This window comes from Macaca fascicularis, chromosome 1, assembly GCF_037993035.2.
Source record: "Macaca fascicularis isolate 582-1 chromosome 1, T2T-MFA8v1.1".
Taxonomy (NCBI): Eukaryota; Metazoa; Chordata; class Mammalia; order Primates; family Cercopithecidae; genus Macaca; species Macaca fascicularis.
Genome location: NC_088375.1, coordinates 173,369,750 through 173,390,213, shown reverse-complemented (window position 1 = coordinate 173,390,213; position 20,464 = coordinate 173,369,750). Strand labels below are relative to the sequence as shown.

Below are 20,464 nucleotides of genomic sequence, written 5' to 3'. Positions count from 1 at the left end.
AACCCAGATTTTCCTATTCATCTATGAATTTCCTTGTTATTGTTCTATGTGTTTTAAGTCAACCTTAATGTACATTGTGGTTAGATTTCCTTCGCTGTGATCTGTGGGATAAATGTAATGTTGATGGTCTCCCTATAAGAAAGAGATGTTGTGGTCTGTTTTGCCAAGACCTCATTAGAGAATTTTATTTATTTATTAATTTTTTTTAACTTCTCAGGTCTCTTAATCTAAGAGACAGCATCTTAGGTGCTTACCAAAGCCAACTGAATACCTGGGTGTGGGTTGTTTTGAGAGGTGACATTTCTTGAGCACTTTGATGGTAAAATTTTGCCATTTTATTTCAAAAAGCAGTTTACAATTATTGTCTATCCTAAAACTTAGAACTGTTTCATCTCAAATACCATAGATTATGTGTTTGATATAAAAGTTAACTGAAAATTTTAAAAATCTCAGTAGAAATTTCTTATGCAAAAATCCAGTGTAACCAAAAAAAAGACAAGTAATTTGCAGGTCCATTTATACTCCTCCAAAACATGGCAACTTTTTGCATGTGTTTATGTGTATGACATTTAGTAAATGTACTGGTGGATATACAGTGCCACAGGTAAACTTGCTTTCCCTCAGTAGTGCATGAAATCTAGCTTTTATTAATAACGCAAACTTTGTTTATGGATTGTTATATATTCAGATTGGTCTATTTTCTTTTATTGCATTTTCTCAAGGTATCTTTCCTGTGTCAAAGAACAATTATTTCAAAAATCCCTTCAACCAACAATTTGTTGACCCAGATTTTAAAGCAGGGAAAGACTAAGCTGACCTTGGAGTGATCTCTCAACTAGAATCGAATCTACCTGTGTGAGAGTCATAGAATCAGAAAATTGTACAGGCACACACGGAAACTACATATCATAGATTATGTGTTCCTTGTCGTTTATAAGTTCTATGTTTCTGAATATATCATAAAATTAAATGAGTAATTGGTGATCGACATGATACCGGGTGTCTTAAAGGGAATTAATTGCATCCAGCAAAAATGAAGCAGAAACAAAGTTCAAAGATTAATCAATGTTTGAACCATGGATTTATTACCTTTTCTCAAAAAAATCAATGGACACGAAAAACATTTGGTGTGTGTAAATAATCTGAATTTTTATTTGTGCTCAAAAGAATTTGTTTTCCTGTTTTGTGGGTTGGGGCTTGCTTTTTCTATTCTGACTTTTTAAAAATTCACCCTGTGGTGCCTCCAGAAAATAACATCTTTAAATCTTGTTTGAGTTAAATGAATAGATAACTAATTCCAATCAGATGTTTCTTTAGAGAATAATGTTTAAAAAACTATTATGGAATGCAGCTCTCCTAGTGACTCTCAGATATGCTGTTTTTATCCCAATTGTTAAGGTCTTAGAGGTCACCCAAGGTAACTATTTATTTTAAATTGTCTTTTGTTTCAGATTTCCTGTTGAATTTTTTTTAACCATTTCAAAAATCAGCCAGTTGTTGTACCATAGCTTTGCACAACCTTGAAATTCAAACTACAAATCTATCTGCATAGCTAAATGACTGTGCCCTCCCACATAAACCCTAAGGAGAGCAGAGAAGGAGCTGAGGCACCACATGTGTTAATCATAATGAAACTAATATTTAAAGCTCTGTTGTCAAATGTCTTGTATTTATGACACTTTGTTTTCTTTTGTTTTTGTCTCCCCAGGACATTTGGGCTTCCAGGACAGTTTTGTCACATCAGGTGTTTTTAGTGTGACTGAGCTAGTAAGAGTGTCACAGAGTAAGTAGAATTTTGCTTTCATGTGGTACGGATTTGCCTTGGTTGGTGCTTGCTTTCTGCCTGGGACCCCTAGAGACCAAAAAAAGCCTTCAGAGTCTCCTTTTCATTTACCCATTGGAGGAATTTTGACACACAGTTTGTTTGACAACCAAGAATTTAAATCAGGAAAAATTAAACATTATTTTGATGTGAGGCGTAAAAGAAAGACGAAAATCCTGAGGGTCACATATATTCCAAGGCTTCCCTGATGTCTAAGAAATTCTGCATTTTAAAAGAATTTGTTTTTGACCTTTAAAAAATGCTAATGCCCTTGGTATGAGTGACACAGTCTGGGATGATCATTACCAGCTTGTCAATAATCACTAACAGTGAATGAAGAGTGCCTGTCACCATCTTTCTCCATTGATCAAAGGCCCATTCAATTGATTGTAGTTTTGTTATGACATAATCTAGCACACACACACACACACACACACACACACACACACACACACAGAGAGTTGCCTTCCCTTAAGAATCTCTCTTTTTTCTTATTTAAAAGAGTAACTGGTTTTGATGTTCAATGATTATGATGTTCCAGGTCCCAGTAAGAAGGAAAAATAAATACCAAATATTGAAATTTTATTTTGTTTTACCCCTCCACCTACTTCAAAATACCACTTGTAGGTAAAATTTACATGTTTAAAATTGGTTTTGAGCAGCATCAGCCCTTTGTGGAATGAGCTGGAGTAAGAAGAAATATTTTCATTTTAGGTTCATACCCCCCATTCTCTGTGTTACAGGCTTGCAAGATTAACTGAGTAAGCTGGTCCATCTCAGGACACGACGTCAGGTCAAACAAGCCATACTGGTCCCAAAAAGCCTGGATTCTCTGTGTTCTTATTTCAGTCACTTATAGGCTAGGAGAGTCTTGAGAGCACAGAATGTGATATACAATGTGGGAATAGGGGAGAATCTAATGACTACTAGTCATTTACTGTCTGCCAGGCACTGTCCTAGGCCTTAGTGTACGATGCATAAATTAATCCTTGCAATAAGCTTTTCAGACAAGAAATTATCCCCATTTTTAAAGATGAGTTAAATCGAGGGTCTATTTAAGTTATTTATCCAAAGTCAAACAGTGAGGCCAGGCACGGTGGCTCACGCCTATAATCCCAGCACTTTGGGAAGCTGAGGCGGGCGGATCACTTGAGGTCAGGAGTTTGAGACAAGCCTGGCCAACATGGTGAAACCCTGTCTCAGCTAAAACTACAAAAAATTAGCTGGGCAAGGTGGTGCACGCCTATAGTCCCAGCTACTCAGGAGACTGAGGCAGGACAGTTGCTCGAACCCAGGGGGTGGATGTTGCAGTGAGCCGAGATCGCACCACTGCACTCCAGCCTGGGCAACACAGTGAGACTCCATCTCAAAAAACAAACAAGCAAAAAATTCAAATAGTGGATAAATCGTTAAGCTGAGTCTCTATAAGGCCAGAATCTGTACTTTTTAGACTGGCTCAAAAGAACTTGAAGAGATCTATGGCATGAGACTAGACAGGGAAACAGTGGGAAGGTAACTGTCGGTGTTAGAATTGTGGGAGTCAAGGACTCCCAGGTTGATGCTGAGGTATTCCAGTGTAGAAGAGTTGGAACCCTAAGGAATGAGACATTAGGAGCAGCAGGTCGTGACTTGGAATGGGGAGGTTGCTGCCATGGTACTGAAGTGTACTTAAAGTACCAACAAGTTAAGTAGACACTATGTTGCCTTGTTAAGCTGGAGAGGATATGCTGCCCTAGTTATAGCACAGCCATAGACAAATAACAGTGCATCAGTGTGTGTGTGTGTGTGTATATACATATGTGTGTGTGTGTGTGTGTGTGTATGTATATATATAACTCTTAGGACTTTTGAGCACAATAAATATCACATTTTCTTGTAATTTTAATAACAGTAATATGGGGAGTATGTGTATATATATGTGTGTGTGTGTGTGTGTGTGTGTGTGTGTGTGTGTGTGTATATATATATATGTATATCAGACCATACCTGTCGTAGTAGCATTATAGGGAAATACATTCATTGAGCCCTCAATGGGATCTAAAACATAGCCTTAAAGAGTGAAAAGAAAATCCTTTTAAGCGTAAGATTGGAGCACTAGCCATTTTATTCTGCCCTGAGTGCTGCAATTCTTACATTTAGTCCTCATTACCATCAGTGTTCCAGGCCTGGGGGTTGTATGAGAAGGCCCACACAGTACAGAATCACCCCCAGCCTCTCCTCTTCCTTCTACTCCCTGTCTTTCCTTTTAAGGTCTTATATCCCAAAGCTTATCAGTTCCAAGTTTGATTAGAACTCTGGTCAGTCTAAGATTGCTTGGCTGCCAAATGAATTCTAAACCTGCCTTCAAGAGTGCCAGAGAGTATGGCTGGACAGGGATTGAGTTTGCAGAGGGACCTGGACTTGTTTCCTGTGCCCGCTTAGGGGGTTGCTTAGCCAGTACCTGGCATCGTGAACATCCTTTGGCTCTCAAATGCTTTTTGATTCTGCACACTGCTGTGTAATCGCTCTGGGACTCACTCACACATGGCCTCATGCTGACGGAAACTGTTTGGCAAGAGTGGGTCTGGGCTGTGTCAGCTCGATCATGGCTTCAGGCCAAACTAGTCGACTGTAGTCAGGAGACCCCTTTTTCTTAGAGATAATCTATGTTTGTCAGGGTATATTTCACAAGATTGCCTTGACGGCTGGGGTAAGGATCCCCAGCTCAGGTTTCCTCACCTACACACCCTCCTGAAAGGCTTAACACTCAAGCCACATGCGGGAGTTGAAATCCCTCAGCATTGCCTTGCAAGGCTGCCCTCCTCCTTGTTCCCCCATGTGGGAAGAGAGAAGCACCCATTTCAGAACTGTGGTGGATGCTTTTTGCAGATGAGTGGACCTGGGGTGCATTCTGTATCCTTGAATAGAAATAAGCTAACTGGCGCATAAAGTGATTAAACACATGATATTGGCCCTGTTAGGAGTGTGATGTCATATAATACAAAAATTTAGAGTAGCTAGCATTTATCAAGCATATACCACGTACCAGGCATTGCGCTGGGTACTTTGTAAACATTATCTCATTCAATCCTCCCATGGTGGTGTTACCATCCCTTTTTATAGATGGAGTCTGCGATGCTCCAAGAGGTTAAGCAACTTGCTCTTTTTCCTTTATTGTACTCAGCTAGCTGACTGCCGACCTTTTCATCAAAACCTCTCCTATAATTGCATTATAGAACTAAATGGCATCCAAGGATTCTGTGCTTTTATTGAATAATCAGTTCTTGTTGATTTGATACACTTTCAGCTTATTAATTTGTGCATTTAAAAAAAGGTTAAAACTATTTTCATGTAAACCAAAGCAAGTAAGATACTTCATTTTTTTTCCTGGATTTGTTTTCAGGTGTGAGTTCGTTTTTAATTAACAGACTTTATTCTTTTTTAGGGCAGTTTTTTAGGTTTACAGTTTTAGGTTAACAGAAAGTACAGAAGTCCCATATACCCCTCCTCCCAAACAGTTTCCCCTATTGTTAATATCGTTTGTTAGTGTGGTACATTTGTTACAATTCATGAGCCAATATTGACGCGTAATTATTAATTAAAATCCACAGTTTACATTAGGGTTCATTCTTGTACATTCTGTGGGTTTTGACAAATGCATAGTGACAGGTAACTACTATTATGGTATCATACAGAATAGTTTTACTGCCCTAAAGATCTCCCGTTCTCCACCTATTCATTACCTCCCACTCCCCACCACTGATCTTTTTACTCTCTCCATAGTTATGCCTTTTACTTAGATGTTTTTAATGGTCTCAGTGTCCTAGAATCTCTGACTCTTTTGCAGATTTCTTAACCTTCTGTTATCGGTATCCCAGCCCCATCCAGTCCCCTGCAATTATACCCTAATTATGACTACTTATATGGACTGGAAATTTCACAGTCATCATTAATGATGGCTTGGCTTGAGATTTTTCTGCCTTTCTGGATCTTTAGTATTTGATTTTTAAATTTGCTAATGCAAATATTTACTTTCACTAGGTTTCCAGTTATTGTTTTTCATTTTCTTCCTTTTAAATGTAAGACAGGAGGGAGGTGCTCTTTCAGTATTTCCTCATGCAGATTCACTGAAATAACTGTGTGCTAAGTGTGTTGTTTTTAGTAGTGTTACTACCGAGGTGGCAATGGTGGAGAAACTCAAGAGAAAGCTGCTGGCTTAGCCTGACAAACTCAGAGGTGAGGGATTAGGCAACAAGGATGCTTGCCATTGAATTATACTGATCAGATATATGAAGCTGTTGGAATCAGGGACTCCTGCTGGCCAACTGAAGCTGCAGTCTTCCATGAACTCCCCTCTCCTCCTTGCCTCCCGCCCACCACCTTTTAATATTTTTTTTTTCATTATCATCCATGAAAGTCCATGTTAACAATGTGGTTCAGAATCACTAAAGTTGTTTTAGCATAATACTATGAAAGGCAAGAATGGAAAGTTCTGCTTCCATGGCAAAGAAAGTACTATAGTACAAAAGTCTATATTTGTTCTCTTGCTACTTTCCCCCCCATGTGGTAGGACCATCTGAAAGTAGCTCAATTATTTATTGCCTTGTTCCAGGGGAGGAGGAAAATACAGACCACTAGACGCTGTGCCAGAGAGAGAGAGAGCGAAGTATTCTCTGCTTTGGGGAAGGGGGTTTTACAAGTGTTAACAATGTGGTTCAGAATCACTAAAGTTGTTTTAGCATAATACTATGAGGAAAGAGACAAGAACCATCTGTTGAAATGGCTCTTACATGATGCTGCATTTTCAAACAAAGCCTTCTCAAGGCATTTTTAGCTTGGTCTCTTTCCCTTGAAGTTGCTACAAAGAGAGCCCACTCTGCTAGCTGCTAAATGATGCTGCTTAGATAGCTCTCTCTGTCAGCACCCACTCTTTTGTTTATTTTACACCAGTGTTTCCCTCAAAGTATGAGCTCTAAGGCTGTCAAATATCACTCCTGGTATGAACCCAGAAAGTTCTCCTGAAAAATCCACTACTTCTGCCCATTTCCTTCCAAATTGCTGACTCTATTTTACTTGAACTTGGTGGAGTGACTTCGAAACCCTAACTACTTCACTGGGAAAGAGGAAAACCGCAAATACACACAGGCCATTGTGACTCTGGCCTGGTGGGCTCTAATTTTCTAGCGGCGGTTTGTACACCCAAGCCGGCTGCAAGGGTTAAGTAAACTTCGTGGCTAAGGATGACTTCATGGCCCTGGAATTTTGAAAAGCCAGGATTCTCAGTACACTGTGGCCAGCCTTAGAGTCTTTGGGTGTGAAAACCACTCTCAGTTACCCAGACTGATTTTTGGTTCCTGTTGCAGTGCTGCAGAATCTATTAAAATCCAGCAGCTGAATTGTCCTGGCTCTGCCACAAAGCTCAGCTGCTGGGTCGACTACAGGATTCCTGAGTTGTTTGTCAATGGAGAGTAGGAGTGAATGGAACCAGACGTATGCCTCAGCCTGGCATGAGGTGGCACCCTAGTGGCTGTTTTCTGCCTTAGAAATGTGAACTCTCTGTATTTTCACACAGGAATTGCCATTCACATCCAAATTGCAGTTCCTTTCTAAAGTTCTTTTTGAAGTCTCTGGGTCCTTGTTGCATCTTCAGGTACCCATATTCAGATGCTTAGATGTTCAGGCCAGTAATTTAGTAAGAACTATTGGCAGTCTTCTAACCTGACATGGTGGAACTTCTAAGACAGAGTGAACTGCACTACAAGGCACAATAAGAAAATGAAACTCGCTGGTAGGAACAAGCCCAAACTTGAAAATACAAAATGTTCTTGCTCAGAAGGACTAATGAGGAAATGGGTGTAGGATAAGAAATTCCAGACACCGAGTCATTTGGGGTGCCATTTAAACATTTGCAGTACTTTAGATCTTAATTAAAGTGGGATAGATTTAAAACTTTCTTTCTAAATGAATGGCCTGTTGGTTTTCCTGTGTTAAGTAACACGATAGCTGTGATCATTGCATGGAAATTAATTTTAAAAATAGCTTATATTCTTAAGCAAGATCTTCTTTCAAAAGAAACCATTTGGGCTCGAGCATTAAAGGAAGAAACAAAGAGAATATAGTAAAAAATAGATTGCAGCCCTAGCATGAACAGTCGCTGTGACCTTGCCTTTTGTTTGCCATTACACAATTCAATGGCAGTCTACTCAAACTATGTGCTCGATCAATATCCTATTAAAGCAGCACAAAAAGTCTCCATAAACTTGGTGGTTAGCTATGTTTATAAATGGAACTCGGCATAATTAGATGGTCAATAGCAGGCTCTACTAGTAATTTCAAAATGAACATCACACATTTTATATCTGTAGAAGTCAATGGCACCTCTTCTAGAGTGAGGGTAGAGTGTGGAGCAGACAAAAGAGTGGGTGGCCCTTTAAAAAAATCATAATGTCTATTTCCAAATGTAGTTTTTAAAGAAAATCTAAATTTTGGAAGAGAAAATTCTGATTGGCCCCTATATATTTTTATTTTCCCTATCTGAACCACCTTGTTCGGAGTATATTATGACTTTGCAAATGTTACATTTTCTAGTTTTAATCAACCCCTCATAGAGAGGTAAAATAATAAATATTGCCATACTCTTAGGAAGAAAAATAACAGTCTGGCTGGCTTAATTTAGCCAGCTTCCTCTACTATAATTCAATAAATTTTCAAAATAAATATTGAAATTGAATTAATTTAGGAGGATGTCTCGTTGTGTGATTTTTTTCCTTTTAATTTTCTTGACATATTTGGGGTGAATATTTGGGTAGTAAAGCTGGCAGCAAGTGCAATGTACTGGCAGTCATAGAAATTTTCATCAAACTACCCTTTCTTCGGAATCCTAGCTCACAGTATGGGTGGCCAAGCTTGATTTTTCGTATCCTACCCTCCTCACCTAATGAAGCCATGTAAGGTGAGAGTGTCCCCACCCTTAGGCTGACTCTGTCCTCAGCTGACTCAGCCCTACAAATTAAAAGGTGTATATACCTTGTGTTCGATATGTGCTCTGGCAGTAGTCATGGACCACTGAGCTGTTGAAATTAGAACTATGGCAGGAATAAGCTTATGACAGTAGTGTATCCTTCAGTCAACGCTCTGCATGAAGGTCTAGTCCTTTCTCTTACATGCATGTACTCCTACAGTCTTCCTGGTTAGAGCTGGCAGTGAGAGTTCTCATGGCAGAATTTGGGGCCCTTTTGATCTCTGTTCTCAGCTGAAGCTTCTGCTAAATTTACCAGACTATGAATTCTCTTCTTAGAAAGATTTGAACTGGGGAGGAGCACAACATACACCTTGATGTACATACTAATGTGTTGTCGTGGTCTCTATTCGTATGTTCATCTATTTCTAGGTCATTCATCAGTTATGCTTCCTATGTGTCAAGTATAAAACCTATATTCAAGATGGCAGCATGGTATTGTAAAACAGTACAGGATATAGAGTTGGGGAATCGAGCTTTTCAACTTATCAATTTTGGGCAATATTTAACCCCTCTTGGCTGTGTTTTCTTCTAGGTTACAATCATTTATTCATTTAGCAAATGTTCATGAAGTCCTAGCTGTGTGCCAAGCCTAAGTCCAAGTACTGGAAATAGGAATACGTCTCAGGAGTGTAATGAGGGTTAAGTGACAGATAGCCTAGCGTCCGCCACAGAGTAGATGCTCAGCAGTGATAACCACCACAGTTACTGAACAGAGCCTCAGCCCCGATCTTTGTTCACTGTGTGCTCAGAGCCAATCTTGGAGCTGACCACTATCAGTAAATGTATTGAAAATGCATGTGTGTGCGCGTGTATAAATTAAGAAGGGCCAATTTTAGAATTCATGTTCTAACAACCAATTTATGAGAAGCACCACTCTGGTGACCCTTACGGAGTGAGTAATTCCAATAGAGTAAGAGCATGCCAGTATTAGACCTCATTCCTCTGTTTTAGGAAACCAGAAAACTCTTATTCCTCAGATTTTCAGCCAGAGCCTGTGTTTCTGCATTATTCTAGAAATTGTTCTCCTAAGATATCTCATGGATAGCAGAATCTTTTAAAATTCTCAATCTAACACTGACACATTAGCAACTTTTTAAGTGGCAGACCCCACCTGGGTTATCTGTACCAGCATTCTGAAAAGTCGTACTTAGTTTTACAGTATTTTTAAATTTTGCTTTCACTCATATTATGAGTCAAAATTCCCTATGAATGGCAGAAGCATGCTACAGGTCATTACTGACAATGTGGTTTGTTTGGGTTTTCTTGAGACAAAGTCTCACTCTGTTGTCCAGGCTGAAGTGTGGTGACACAATCATGGCTCCCTACAACCTCCGCCTCCCAGGCCCCAGGGATCCTCCCACCTCAGCCTTCCCAGTAGCTGGGACCACAGGCATGCGTTGCCACACCCAACTATTTTTGTATTTTTTGCGGAGATAGGGTTTTACCATGTTGCCCAGGCTTGTCTCAAACTCCCGGGCTCAAGAGATCCGCCTGCCTTGGCCTCCCAAAGTGCCTGGATTACAGGCATGAGCCAGTGTGCCCAGCTAAATAATGTGCTTTTTAATAAACCTTTATTTATGCACTCATAAGCCTCAACTTTTTCATGGTGGATATTCATATCCAGTAGTAACACTGAAAAACTAAAAGGGGTTTTTGTGACTTCCAGAAGCTTAGGAGAAATCCTATATTACCCTGCAGTAGGGCCACAAATATTATTGAGATTTGGCTGGAGTATATTATCATAGCTAACTCTTGCCGATTAGAAGGGCTGTTGGTATTGACCATCTTAGCGTGGCTAGAATGGGGCTGGTAGAGTCCACATTCAGCAAAACCTCACGTAGGTCGAATACTGGAACTGAGCTAATCCAGTCTGTGGTTAATATGAGTACATGTTAATACCCAGGATTTTTCACTAGGTGGAGGAGAAAAAAAATGGAAGTTATTGGTGGAAATATTGAAAACTATTTATTTTTTGGACAGCTGGATTAGTCAATTGTTGGGATAGGACCCTGTTGATACAGTTTGGTTTCCTAACAGCTAATGGTCAAGTAGCCCCAGTGCGCTATTGGTTGTGGGGCTTATGTTTAGCTTAGCCCTTCCCTGCTTTATAGATCACTGTGGGGAAAAGACCTCTTAGGCCATCAAATCCCACCCCTGTCAGAGAAGACTTAATCCCATGACTGAGGCTGTATCAGATATTAAACGGGTACCACATTTGACCTCAACCAAAAGCTAAGATATGATGATACTCTAAAATGCAGAAAATCAATTTCGGTCCCCAAGGCAGAAGGCACTAATGCAGATCAGTCAGCATTGCTAACCCCTCTGTGGACTGCTCTGTTAGACCAGGTGGCAGGGCCCTTCATCCAGTGGAACTCTTGCTGATGCTTGTAAGGTTTAAGACCTGCAAAAGCAGAGAGGCGAGAAGGAGAATGATGAGATAGAAGTTTTGCCACATAAGTGTGGGCGATAATTATTCTTCCATTTAAACTTGTTGAATTTATCTCCCTCATAACTGATGACAAAGGAAAGACAGCAGCACTAGAAATGTGGATTTCACTCCTGTTTCTCTGAACAGATATCTAGGAAATGTCTACATTCAAGCCCTTCCTCTGTCACTTACTTAGTTGCGTGATCTTGACCATGTTACTTAACCCACAGTGTAGTTTCTCGTTTCTAAATGAGAATAATATAAATACATATTCCGTAGGGATAATGCAAAGATTAAATGAGTTGAGTCAGGTAAAATACCTAGCACATTGCCTGGCATGTAATAAATGCTCAATAAATATTAGCTCTTAGCTATTTTTCATTAACAAGCTCATGTAATTTTAGTTCAGCTCAGTAAACATTTGGTGCATATGTGTAATATATGAAGCACCCTGCACTGTGTACTGAGGAGAATACAAAAATAAGTAGGAGACAGACTTTTCCTCTGTAGAGTACATATCTAAGTTTCTTGAGATCTAAGACTGAGCTTATTTTATGGCAATAAAATGCCTGAATACACTTAATTTACCAATTAAACTCACAGTAATTATCTGTCAAAGATAAATTATCTTCCTGATTTGGAATGGGGTGGGAAAATGTATCGGTGGATTTTTCCTATTTTAATGAAACAGAAAGATTTTTTGAAAAATGAAAATTCCTCTATTCACCTCCCTTTTCTCCTTCTGCCACCACATATGTATTCCTTAACATGTGTCCACAAGACATGGATGTGTGAAAATAAGGCTCTGTCTGTGTTAGCGGATGCCTTTCATGGGGTTAAAAAATATTCTACTGGCTTTTGGCACCTAATACTACATTTCATAAAAAGCATTGGTTAAATCTTTTAATAGCAGGCGAGTTCATTTTCACGTAGAGGGAAATCCTTGTTTTAGTTCAATGCCTTTTTTTAATGTTCCTGTTTGGAAAACCATACTCTTAGCCTGCATTTGGTCAGACCTTTTAGAAAGGAAAAGTGGAAAACAGGAGATCAGCACAGGGTTTACAGACCAGAAATCTGCTTGGCAAAGGAGTTGCTGAAGACTGTGGCGTAGAAGCTGCAGAGAAAGTACCTTTATGATTGATTTCCATTCAAGTCAGACTGACTGCAGTGTGGTCATTTTTCTAACCCATAACTGCTCACACTGCAGCAGTCTGCTATCTGCAGGGCGTCTGAATTATAGCAGTCTATGTTCGTGTTACCTCTTACACAAATTACTTACAGTGGTTTCTTTTTCCATGCAAATTCATCAGTTTTACAGCCTCTCGTAGCCACAGTCAGGAAACTCTGGCAGAGAGCACAAATTGATAAAATGAGTTAATTTTTACTATACTTATTTTTTTTTCTTTCTAAAAGCCCTTTCTCATAGGCAGTGTTCAGGAAGCATATTACGGTAAAAGGGAGATAACAAAGGAGTTGAATTTTCTTGCCATAAATTACTTTCCAAGTTAATTCCCTTTAACGATGATTCCAGATTTGCTTGAGTTTTCATAGCATTGTGCGTTTTACAACTGTGCCTTTGATAGAAAGAAGAACAAGTATTTTCCCATGTTCAGTCCCTTTGTGCCAGTGACATGAACTTTCTTACAAGATCTTTGCCACTGGAATGCAAAACAACACTAAATTGTGCTGGGTCCATAGAACTGTGTGCTGCTATTGGACTTTTTCCCCCCAGTCTTAAAGTACAAGTTCCCAAAGTCTCACTGAGTGTTTTAGATCATGTAATCAGAAGAAAAATGTATCTCCATTTTTTCATAGTTATAAGTTGGAAATTGAGTTGTTGCCGTTCTTTCATATTCCTCAGTGGCCATACAGATTTGAAGAAGGGACAATAATGGTCAGTCTCTGAAATGTAAGCCCCACAAGGGCAGGGGTTTTTTGTATCTTGTCCACTGATGTTTCTCAAGCATCTGAAATGATGCCTGGCTCACTAAAAGTGCCCCATAAATATTGTTGAATTCCACTGAATACAGCCTCTCCGAGGATATGTACTATTAACCGTAGGTTGGACAAACTAGTCATTTCGTTAATGCTCCCTGCTGGCTTCTGTTGAACAAGTTGGAAACTTAGCACACTGTACTCTCTCAGGCAGAGTAGCTCAAAAATTTGTATAGAAATTTTTTCCATCATCCTCTCTTTCCAACAATGCAAGCCTGAGCAGCTTGTCTCTGGTGGATGGCAGAAGTTCAATAACCACAACCTTATCCAACTACTAATGTGTACAGAAGAGCAGGTCATTAAGAGGGATGGCTACTAAAATAACCCCTTTCTTCCAGTAGCCTACATTATTATAATGATTCCTTAATAGCAAACCATTTATTAAGAAATGACACAAAGACTACATTCTCCTTATGACAGGAAAGAGGCGGGGGTAGAGGATGAATGACTTGGAAATAATATCTGAAGAGACAATTTCCAAAAGTTAACCTTTTGAGAAAAACTCCTCGATAGAGCAAAATACTTCAGATTCATTCATTACAATACTACTTAAGAAAATTGGGGAGCCCCTCCACACGATGTATATGTATTTATAGAATTCTGAGTTTCATTTGGTATTGTTTAAAGTTTAGAGGGGGCAAATAGGGAGGGTAATTATTCACTCTCCTTAATTCAAAGCATATTTATTGATGATCAACTGTGTACACAAAACTGTGGTCAAAGGGAGCTCTAGGATCTGTAGGATTAAAGGTCATGTGTATTACCTCTGAGTTCATGACCTGGGAGAGTTATTCAACCTCTTTGTGCCTCAGTTCCTTCCTGGTGGTATGGTGAGGATCGGGATTCCCCAGCGCTCAGGCTGCAGATTAGTACCAGTCAGTGGCCTGTTAGAAACCGGACTGCACAGCAGGAGGGGAGCGGCCGGTGAGTGAGCACTACTCCCTGAGCTCCGCCTCCTGTCAGATCAGTGGTAGTGTTAGATTCTCATAGGAATGCAAATCCTATTGTGAACTGCACATGCGAAGGATCTAGGCTGCAGGCTCCTTATGAGAGTCTAATGCCTGATGATCTGAGGGGGAACAGTTTCACTCCGAAATTACCCCCCTACTCTGATCCCTGGCAACATTGTTTTCTATGAAACCGGTCCCTGGTGCCAAAAATTGGGGACTTGTGGTGAGGAGTAAATGGGATGATGTGCTTAAAACCCTTAGCCCAACTTCTGGTTCATAAATGATGCCTAATAAATCGTGATGGTGATGGTGGCAGCAGTGGTTAGTGGTGGTGGTGGCAGTTCGTTTTTGCCATAATTATTATTAGAATTACGGGGCCCAAAGAGTTTCAGCAACTTAAACAAGTAAACAGGTGGTTATTGGCAGGACTGGGAATCTAGACAATCTCTCCCCATCCTAGACTAGCGTTTTTTATGCCCCATGATATCTCTTTATAACCTTCAAAACGCATCTCAACCTAGATAGGGAGAAAATGTTACATATGAGACAAAGAATGATAAAGCCTAGAGTCAATTACAAATGGAGCAAAACTGGATTTCACAATAAATGGAACAGAGAGGCAGTGCTGTGCTTGGTCCAGTCCTGCCCTAACGTCTCCACATTTGATTGGCAGTGGCTGCATCATTTCTGTAGCACACCAGAAGGCAGTTAGTCTTTAACTTCAGAAACCCAATGTGATAACCTGGGTAGGCCAGAATTTATGTGACATTGGACAAATCATTTAACCCTCCACAACTTGTATTAGTTTCTTAATTTTTCAAAAGAAGGACTTAATGCCATTATTAGTTAAAAAGTATACTGCGTTACATATATCTTATTGATGTTTTATATTTGTTAGAAGAATATGATCATTTATTTATGCCCTTTCAAGTGCACAGTTTGGAACAGGTCTTTTAGACCTGTTTGCTCTCCTGGAGGAGTTGTCAAATATCCATTGTAAAAATTATATTTTCTTTCCCAACAGCAGAGTCTTGGCCTCCATTCCCTCCTGCTGGGACACTTGAATCAATCTTCTGATTTCCCTACCTCCAGAATCTTAGCCCCCTTCCAAGCATTCTGAATATGGTTTCTGTGTTAGTCTGTTCTCCTGCTGCTATGAAGAAGTACCCGAGACTGGGTAATTTGTAAACAAAAGAGGTTTAATTGACTCACAGTTCTACATGGCTGGGAAGGTCTCAGGAAACTTATAATCATGGCAGAAGGCACCTCTTCACAGGGCAGCAGGAGAGAATGGGTCCCGAGTAAAGGGGGAAGCCCCTTATAGAACCATGAGATCTCGTGGGAACTCACTCACTGTCACGAGAACAGCGTGGGGGAAATTGCCCCCATGATTCAATTATCTCCACCTGGTCCCACCCTTGACATGTGGAAATTACAATTCAAGGAGAGATTTGGGTGGGGACACAGAGCCAAACCATATCAGTTGCCTTATGAATGTTCCCAGGTCTGCAGTGATCTTATTACTTCCCTATTCAGAAACTGTCCTGGATCCCACAGATCACTCACTGTACTCATTTTTTTGTTTTTGTTTTTTGTTGGTTTTTTTTTGAGACGGAGTCTTGCTCTGTCTCCCAGGCTGGAGTGCAGTGGTGCGATCTTGGTTCACTGCAAGCCCCACCTCCCGGGTTCACACCATTCTCCTGCCTCAGCCTCCCAGGTAGCTGGGACTACAGGTGCCCACTACCATGCCCGGCTTATTTTTTGTATTTTTAGTAGAGACGGAGTTTCACCGTGTTAGGCAGCACAGTCTCAATCTCCTGACCTTGTGATCCACCTGCCTCGGCCTCCCAAAGTGCTGGGATTACAGGTGTGAGCCACCGCGCGCAGCCCACTTTACTTCTTATCTCCAAACTTATGCACATACTTTGTCCTTTGCCAAGAAAGCCTTTCCTGTCTCCTGTGCCTCTTTAAATCTGAACCATCCTTAAAGGCTCAGTTTAAGTGCCCACTCTTCCTGGAATCAAACCTTTTTCTGATCTCACAAGCCAGTGGGATCTATGACTCCTTTGAACTTTCCTAGCACATTCATAACACTTTTCCTATGAAATTTAGCATGTTCGGCATTGCATTAGATATTAAGGTATTATTTTAGTATACCACTTAGGTTGTAAACCTTTTGGGGACAGAGACACTGTGTACCTTTTTATTATTTCAAGTTTAAGGCAAATACTATATGTGGGAGTCAGTGTGGTGCAGTAAGAAAAGCCCAGGTTTTGAGGTCAGCGTCCTTACATTTTAACCCTGACTCTCTCTTTTTGTCTTTCTGTAATCGAGGACAAGTTATTTAATCTCACTCCAAGCCTTCATTCTCCTCATCTAGAAAATGCATTTTTAAGTTTGAGAATGAAATTAAGTACAGTAAATAAAGTGCTTATCAAAACGTGGCATGATGGGTGCTCCAAAAGGCCTGCCTAAAGCCCACCTCTTGAGTTCTTCATGACCTGTCTAAAGCTCTTTCTGTTCTCCAGATTAGAGATACTGAGAATACCCAACCCATTGCAGGGATACTTTGACAGGGACTGCTCCCCTCAGGTGCGAAGCTTTCTCTTTGGCTGTGACAGTGTCACTGAGTCAGAATCCAACCCGATAAGCCAGCTGTCCATGTGATTCATACCTACAGGCAGTCGCAGGGGGATGTTCCTTGATAAGACTCTTGAAGAAGGCAGAGTTTGGCTCTGTGAATTACTAGGATTATTTAACTCAGGTTATGAAACCCATTCTCATTTCAGAAACTTAGTGATGTTTTAAGACACGCATAACCAGTTTGCCAAGCTCTCAAGTTGCTCATCAGAAGTCAGATAGACACTTTTGGGAAGTGCCAGGCCACCTGGTGCCATTTGCCACATTACAATTACAGTATACTTAAGTGGTTCACAGGAAGTATATATATGGCCAAGCTAAGCCCATTTATGTGGACTTAATTATTTTTTAATATCTGGAAGGTGGGCACACCATGTTTACACAGGCTTTTTTTTCTTCCCCTATTCTGGCTCTCTTGACGTTTAAAAAAGATAAGACAAAAGACGTTTTTCTAGGATAAAGTATTAAATATAAGTGCATCTGGATGTTCACCATGAGCTAGGAGGCCTCTTCTTCTCTCTGTCTGATCCAGTCCCTCACATTCACACTTTGCTCTGTGTTCCTCTCCTTCCAAAAGCAAGGGAGTGAGGGCCAGACAGTGTCCGCCATGCTCAGGAATGAAACGACTTCTCCACCCAGTTGAGGCCTCATCTCCCTTTTGATATTTGTGAAAAACATCTAAATCCAGACCTATGACACTGATTAGCCTGATAACTCTTCTTCAGCTAATGAGAGGCGTGGCTCTCTAATCTCCAGGAAGGCACAAAGCATTAAGTACCTACCGTATGTCAGCCTGCTGGGAGTGAGGGTGAGTGATCTAGGCTCATCTTTGAGTAATCTCCCTCGCCTCTCCTCCACGGCCTATTTCATACTGAAAATATCACAAAATTAAAGGGGAAATTATGCAAGTAAATGTAATATAAAAAGCAAATTAGGGGATGATGGTCAGCATTATTAATTAGAACCCTGTTTACACTTATTGTCAAGCCTCACCATTTTTTTTAAACGAAAGGCTCTTCCTCCCTTAGAGCCTGTTACTGAGAGATGTGTTTGAATTTCAGAAAGTAGATGTGAATTTCAGTCTTCGATTTTTTCAGCAGTGACTGTTTTTATATACTGACAGTTGTGATTAGGGTTTATTCATTGCTATTAATCAAATAACTATTTTTTCTTAGAAATTCTTATATTCCCTCATACCGTCTCTTGATTCCATAGTTCCATTATGGCACCTCAATTCACCTGGTTTCTCAAGTGCTGATCCTGGGAGTTATCCCAAACTCCCCTGTTCCCAGTATTACAACAGTCAAGAAGTCAGCATGTCTTCTTTTTATTTATTTGTTTTCCAAGATTTTTATTCAAGATGGGGTCTCACTCCATTGCCCAGGCTGGAGTTGTCGTGGCATGATCATAGTTAATTGCAGCCTCAAACTCCTGGGCTCAAGTGATCCTCCCGCCTCAGCCTCCTAAGTAGCTGGGACTACAGGCACGTGTCACTATACCTAGCTAATTTAATTAAAAATAATTTTGTGTGTGTGGAGACACAGTCTTACTATGTTGCTCAGGCTGGTCTGGAACTTTCGGTCTTAAGCAATCCTCCCACCTCAGCTTCCCAAAGTGCTGTGATTACAGGTGTGGGCCACCACACATGTGCCCAGCCAGTCAGTACTCCTGAATAACTTATATCAGGCTCCTCCTTTCCATCCTTTGAGTTTAGACCCCATCCCCACTATACCTTGCACAAATGTCCCAGTGGACTCTCTGGTTTGCCGATTATATTCTTCAAGCGCCCCCCACCCTTTCCTCTCCATGCCTACCCTCATGACAGACGGATCTTTCTAGGTGATAAATGCAAATTTGATGATAGCATTCCTGTACTTTGCTGGTTCTTCTTTCACTATTGAATATAACTCAATGCAGCAACCCGTTGCATTGACTAGTGTTTACTGACTGCCTCCTGGTGTCAGGGACTATATTAGATGCTGACAATATAATCTCCAGTTATAGTGGGGTAAGGTAAATGTTTTAATAGCTTATAAACTTGGCAATCTGCTGAATTCAAATTTATGTTCTTTAAAGAAACCTGCCAGATCCCACCGGGCACATGTTGGCTCATGCTTGTAATACCAGTGCTTTGGGAGGCAAAGGCAGGAGGATTGCTTTAGACTAGAAGTTCAATATCAGTCTGGGCAGTATGGTAAGACCCCATCTCTACCAAAGAAACTTTTTAAAAATTAGTTGGGTGTGATGTAGCACACCTGTGGTCCCAGCTATTCGGGAGGCTGAGGCAGGAAGATTGCTTGAGCCCAGGAGCTGAAGGCTACAGTAAGTTTTGATCACACCTCTGCATCTGCACTTAGCCTGTGTGACAAAGTGAGCTCTTGTCTCTTAAAAAAAAAGAAAGAAAAACCTACCAGATCCTTCATAATCCGACCTTAACCATCCTTCCTCTTTCCCGTGTATTCTACACTATGTCGTCATACCAAGCTCTCAGAAATCCAGTAAACATTTTCTGCTGTCTTACCTTGATGCTGTTTCCTCTGCCTAGAAGTCCTCCATCCCTTTCAGTTGCGTAATTCCTCCTCGTCCTTTTAACATTGTTTCCAGGCTTCATATTTTCTGAGGCCATTCCTTGAACTTCTTATCCCCAGGTTGTGTTAAATAACCCCCTTCTTTGCAGCCACTTCAATTTAGGAATGCAGATGGTCCCCCATTTACAATGATTCCACTTAAAATTTTCAGCTTGACGATGGTGAGAAAGTGACATGCGTTCAGTAGAAATCATACTTCAAGTAGCCATACAGTTACTCTGTTTTTCACGTTCAGTACAATATTCAATCAGTTACATGAGATATTCAACACTTCGTTATAAAATAGGAGTATTAACTGCATTTTCAACTGATGATATTTTTAACTTACGATGAGTTTATCAGGGCATAGCCTCATTGTAAGTTGAGTGCCTGTAGTCCTATCAAATGACTTCTCAGACTTTTAAAAAATTAATCTGTCAGACTTTCCTTTCCGTTTAGGGGTAGGGACCATGTCTTTCATCTGAGTGCCTTCCTCACTCAGCATAGTTCTTGGCAGTCGCAGGCTCTCAGTAAGCATCCATTGGATGAATAAATGTCTCTGGTTCATGATGACCCTTATTATTTCTTCTGATGGATACTAACCTGTAATTTATTTATTCCAGTATCAAATTATGTGGGCTTAGCTCTCAAACCAGTGCCTCTATATAGTATCTGTTTTTCCTGCTTTTACGTAATCTTTCAGAAAGATTATTTGCACTAATAATTTACACCACTAATTTTACGGAGTTGTTTGATAAAATTGGTACTTGTTATTTGTCCATTGGAAAACATTTATTAATCTACTGTCAAAAAGGTATCCAGGCTGAAAGATAGAAAATACAAGGAATCAGTCTCACACAAGAGTCATTTCTGAAAATCACAAATAATCAAAATTAAATCAAAGATCAGAAAATTCTTTTATAAAAGGTCAGCTAATAAATATGTTAGGCTGTGTGGGCCATATGGTCTCTGTTGCAGCTACTTGTCTCTGATGGTGTAGTGGGGCAGCAGCCATAGACAATGTAGAAATGAAAGGCCATGGCTCTGCTCCAGTAAAAC

General features: G+C 40.3%; 1 protein-coding gene across 16 annotated transcripts in view; it reads left to right on the top strand.

Annotated features, from left to right (window-relative positions):
* NFIA (nuclear factor I A) overlaps window positions 1-20,464 on the top strand; it is a 607,688-nt gene that overhangs the window by 473,171 nt on the left and 114,053 nt on the right. For all 16 annotated transcript variants that reach the window (XM_045386128.3, XM_074005410.1, XM_065521609.2 and 13 more), the window contains one exon: window positions 1,709-1,783. In XM_045386128.3, the coding sequence (XP_045242063.1) occupies window positions 1,709-1,783 (75 nt within the window). The remainder of the gene's footprint in view (window positions 1-1,708; window positions 1,784-20,464) is intronic.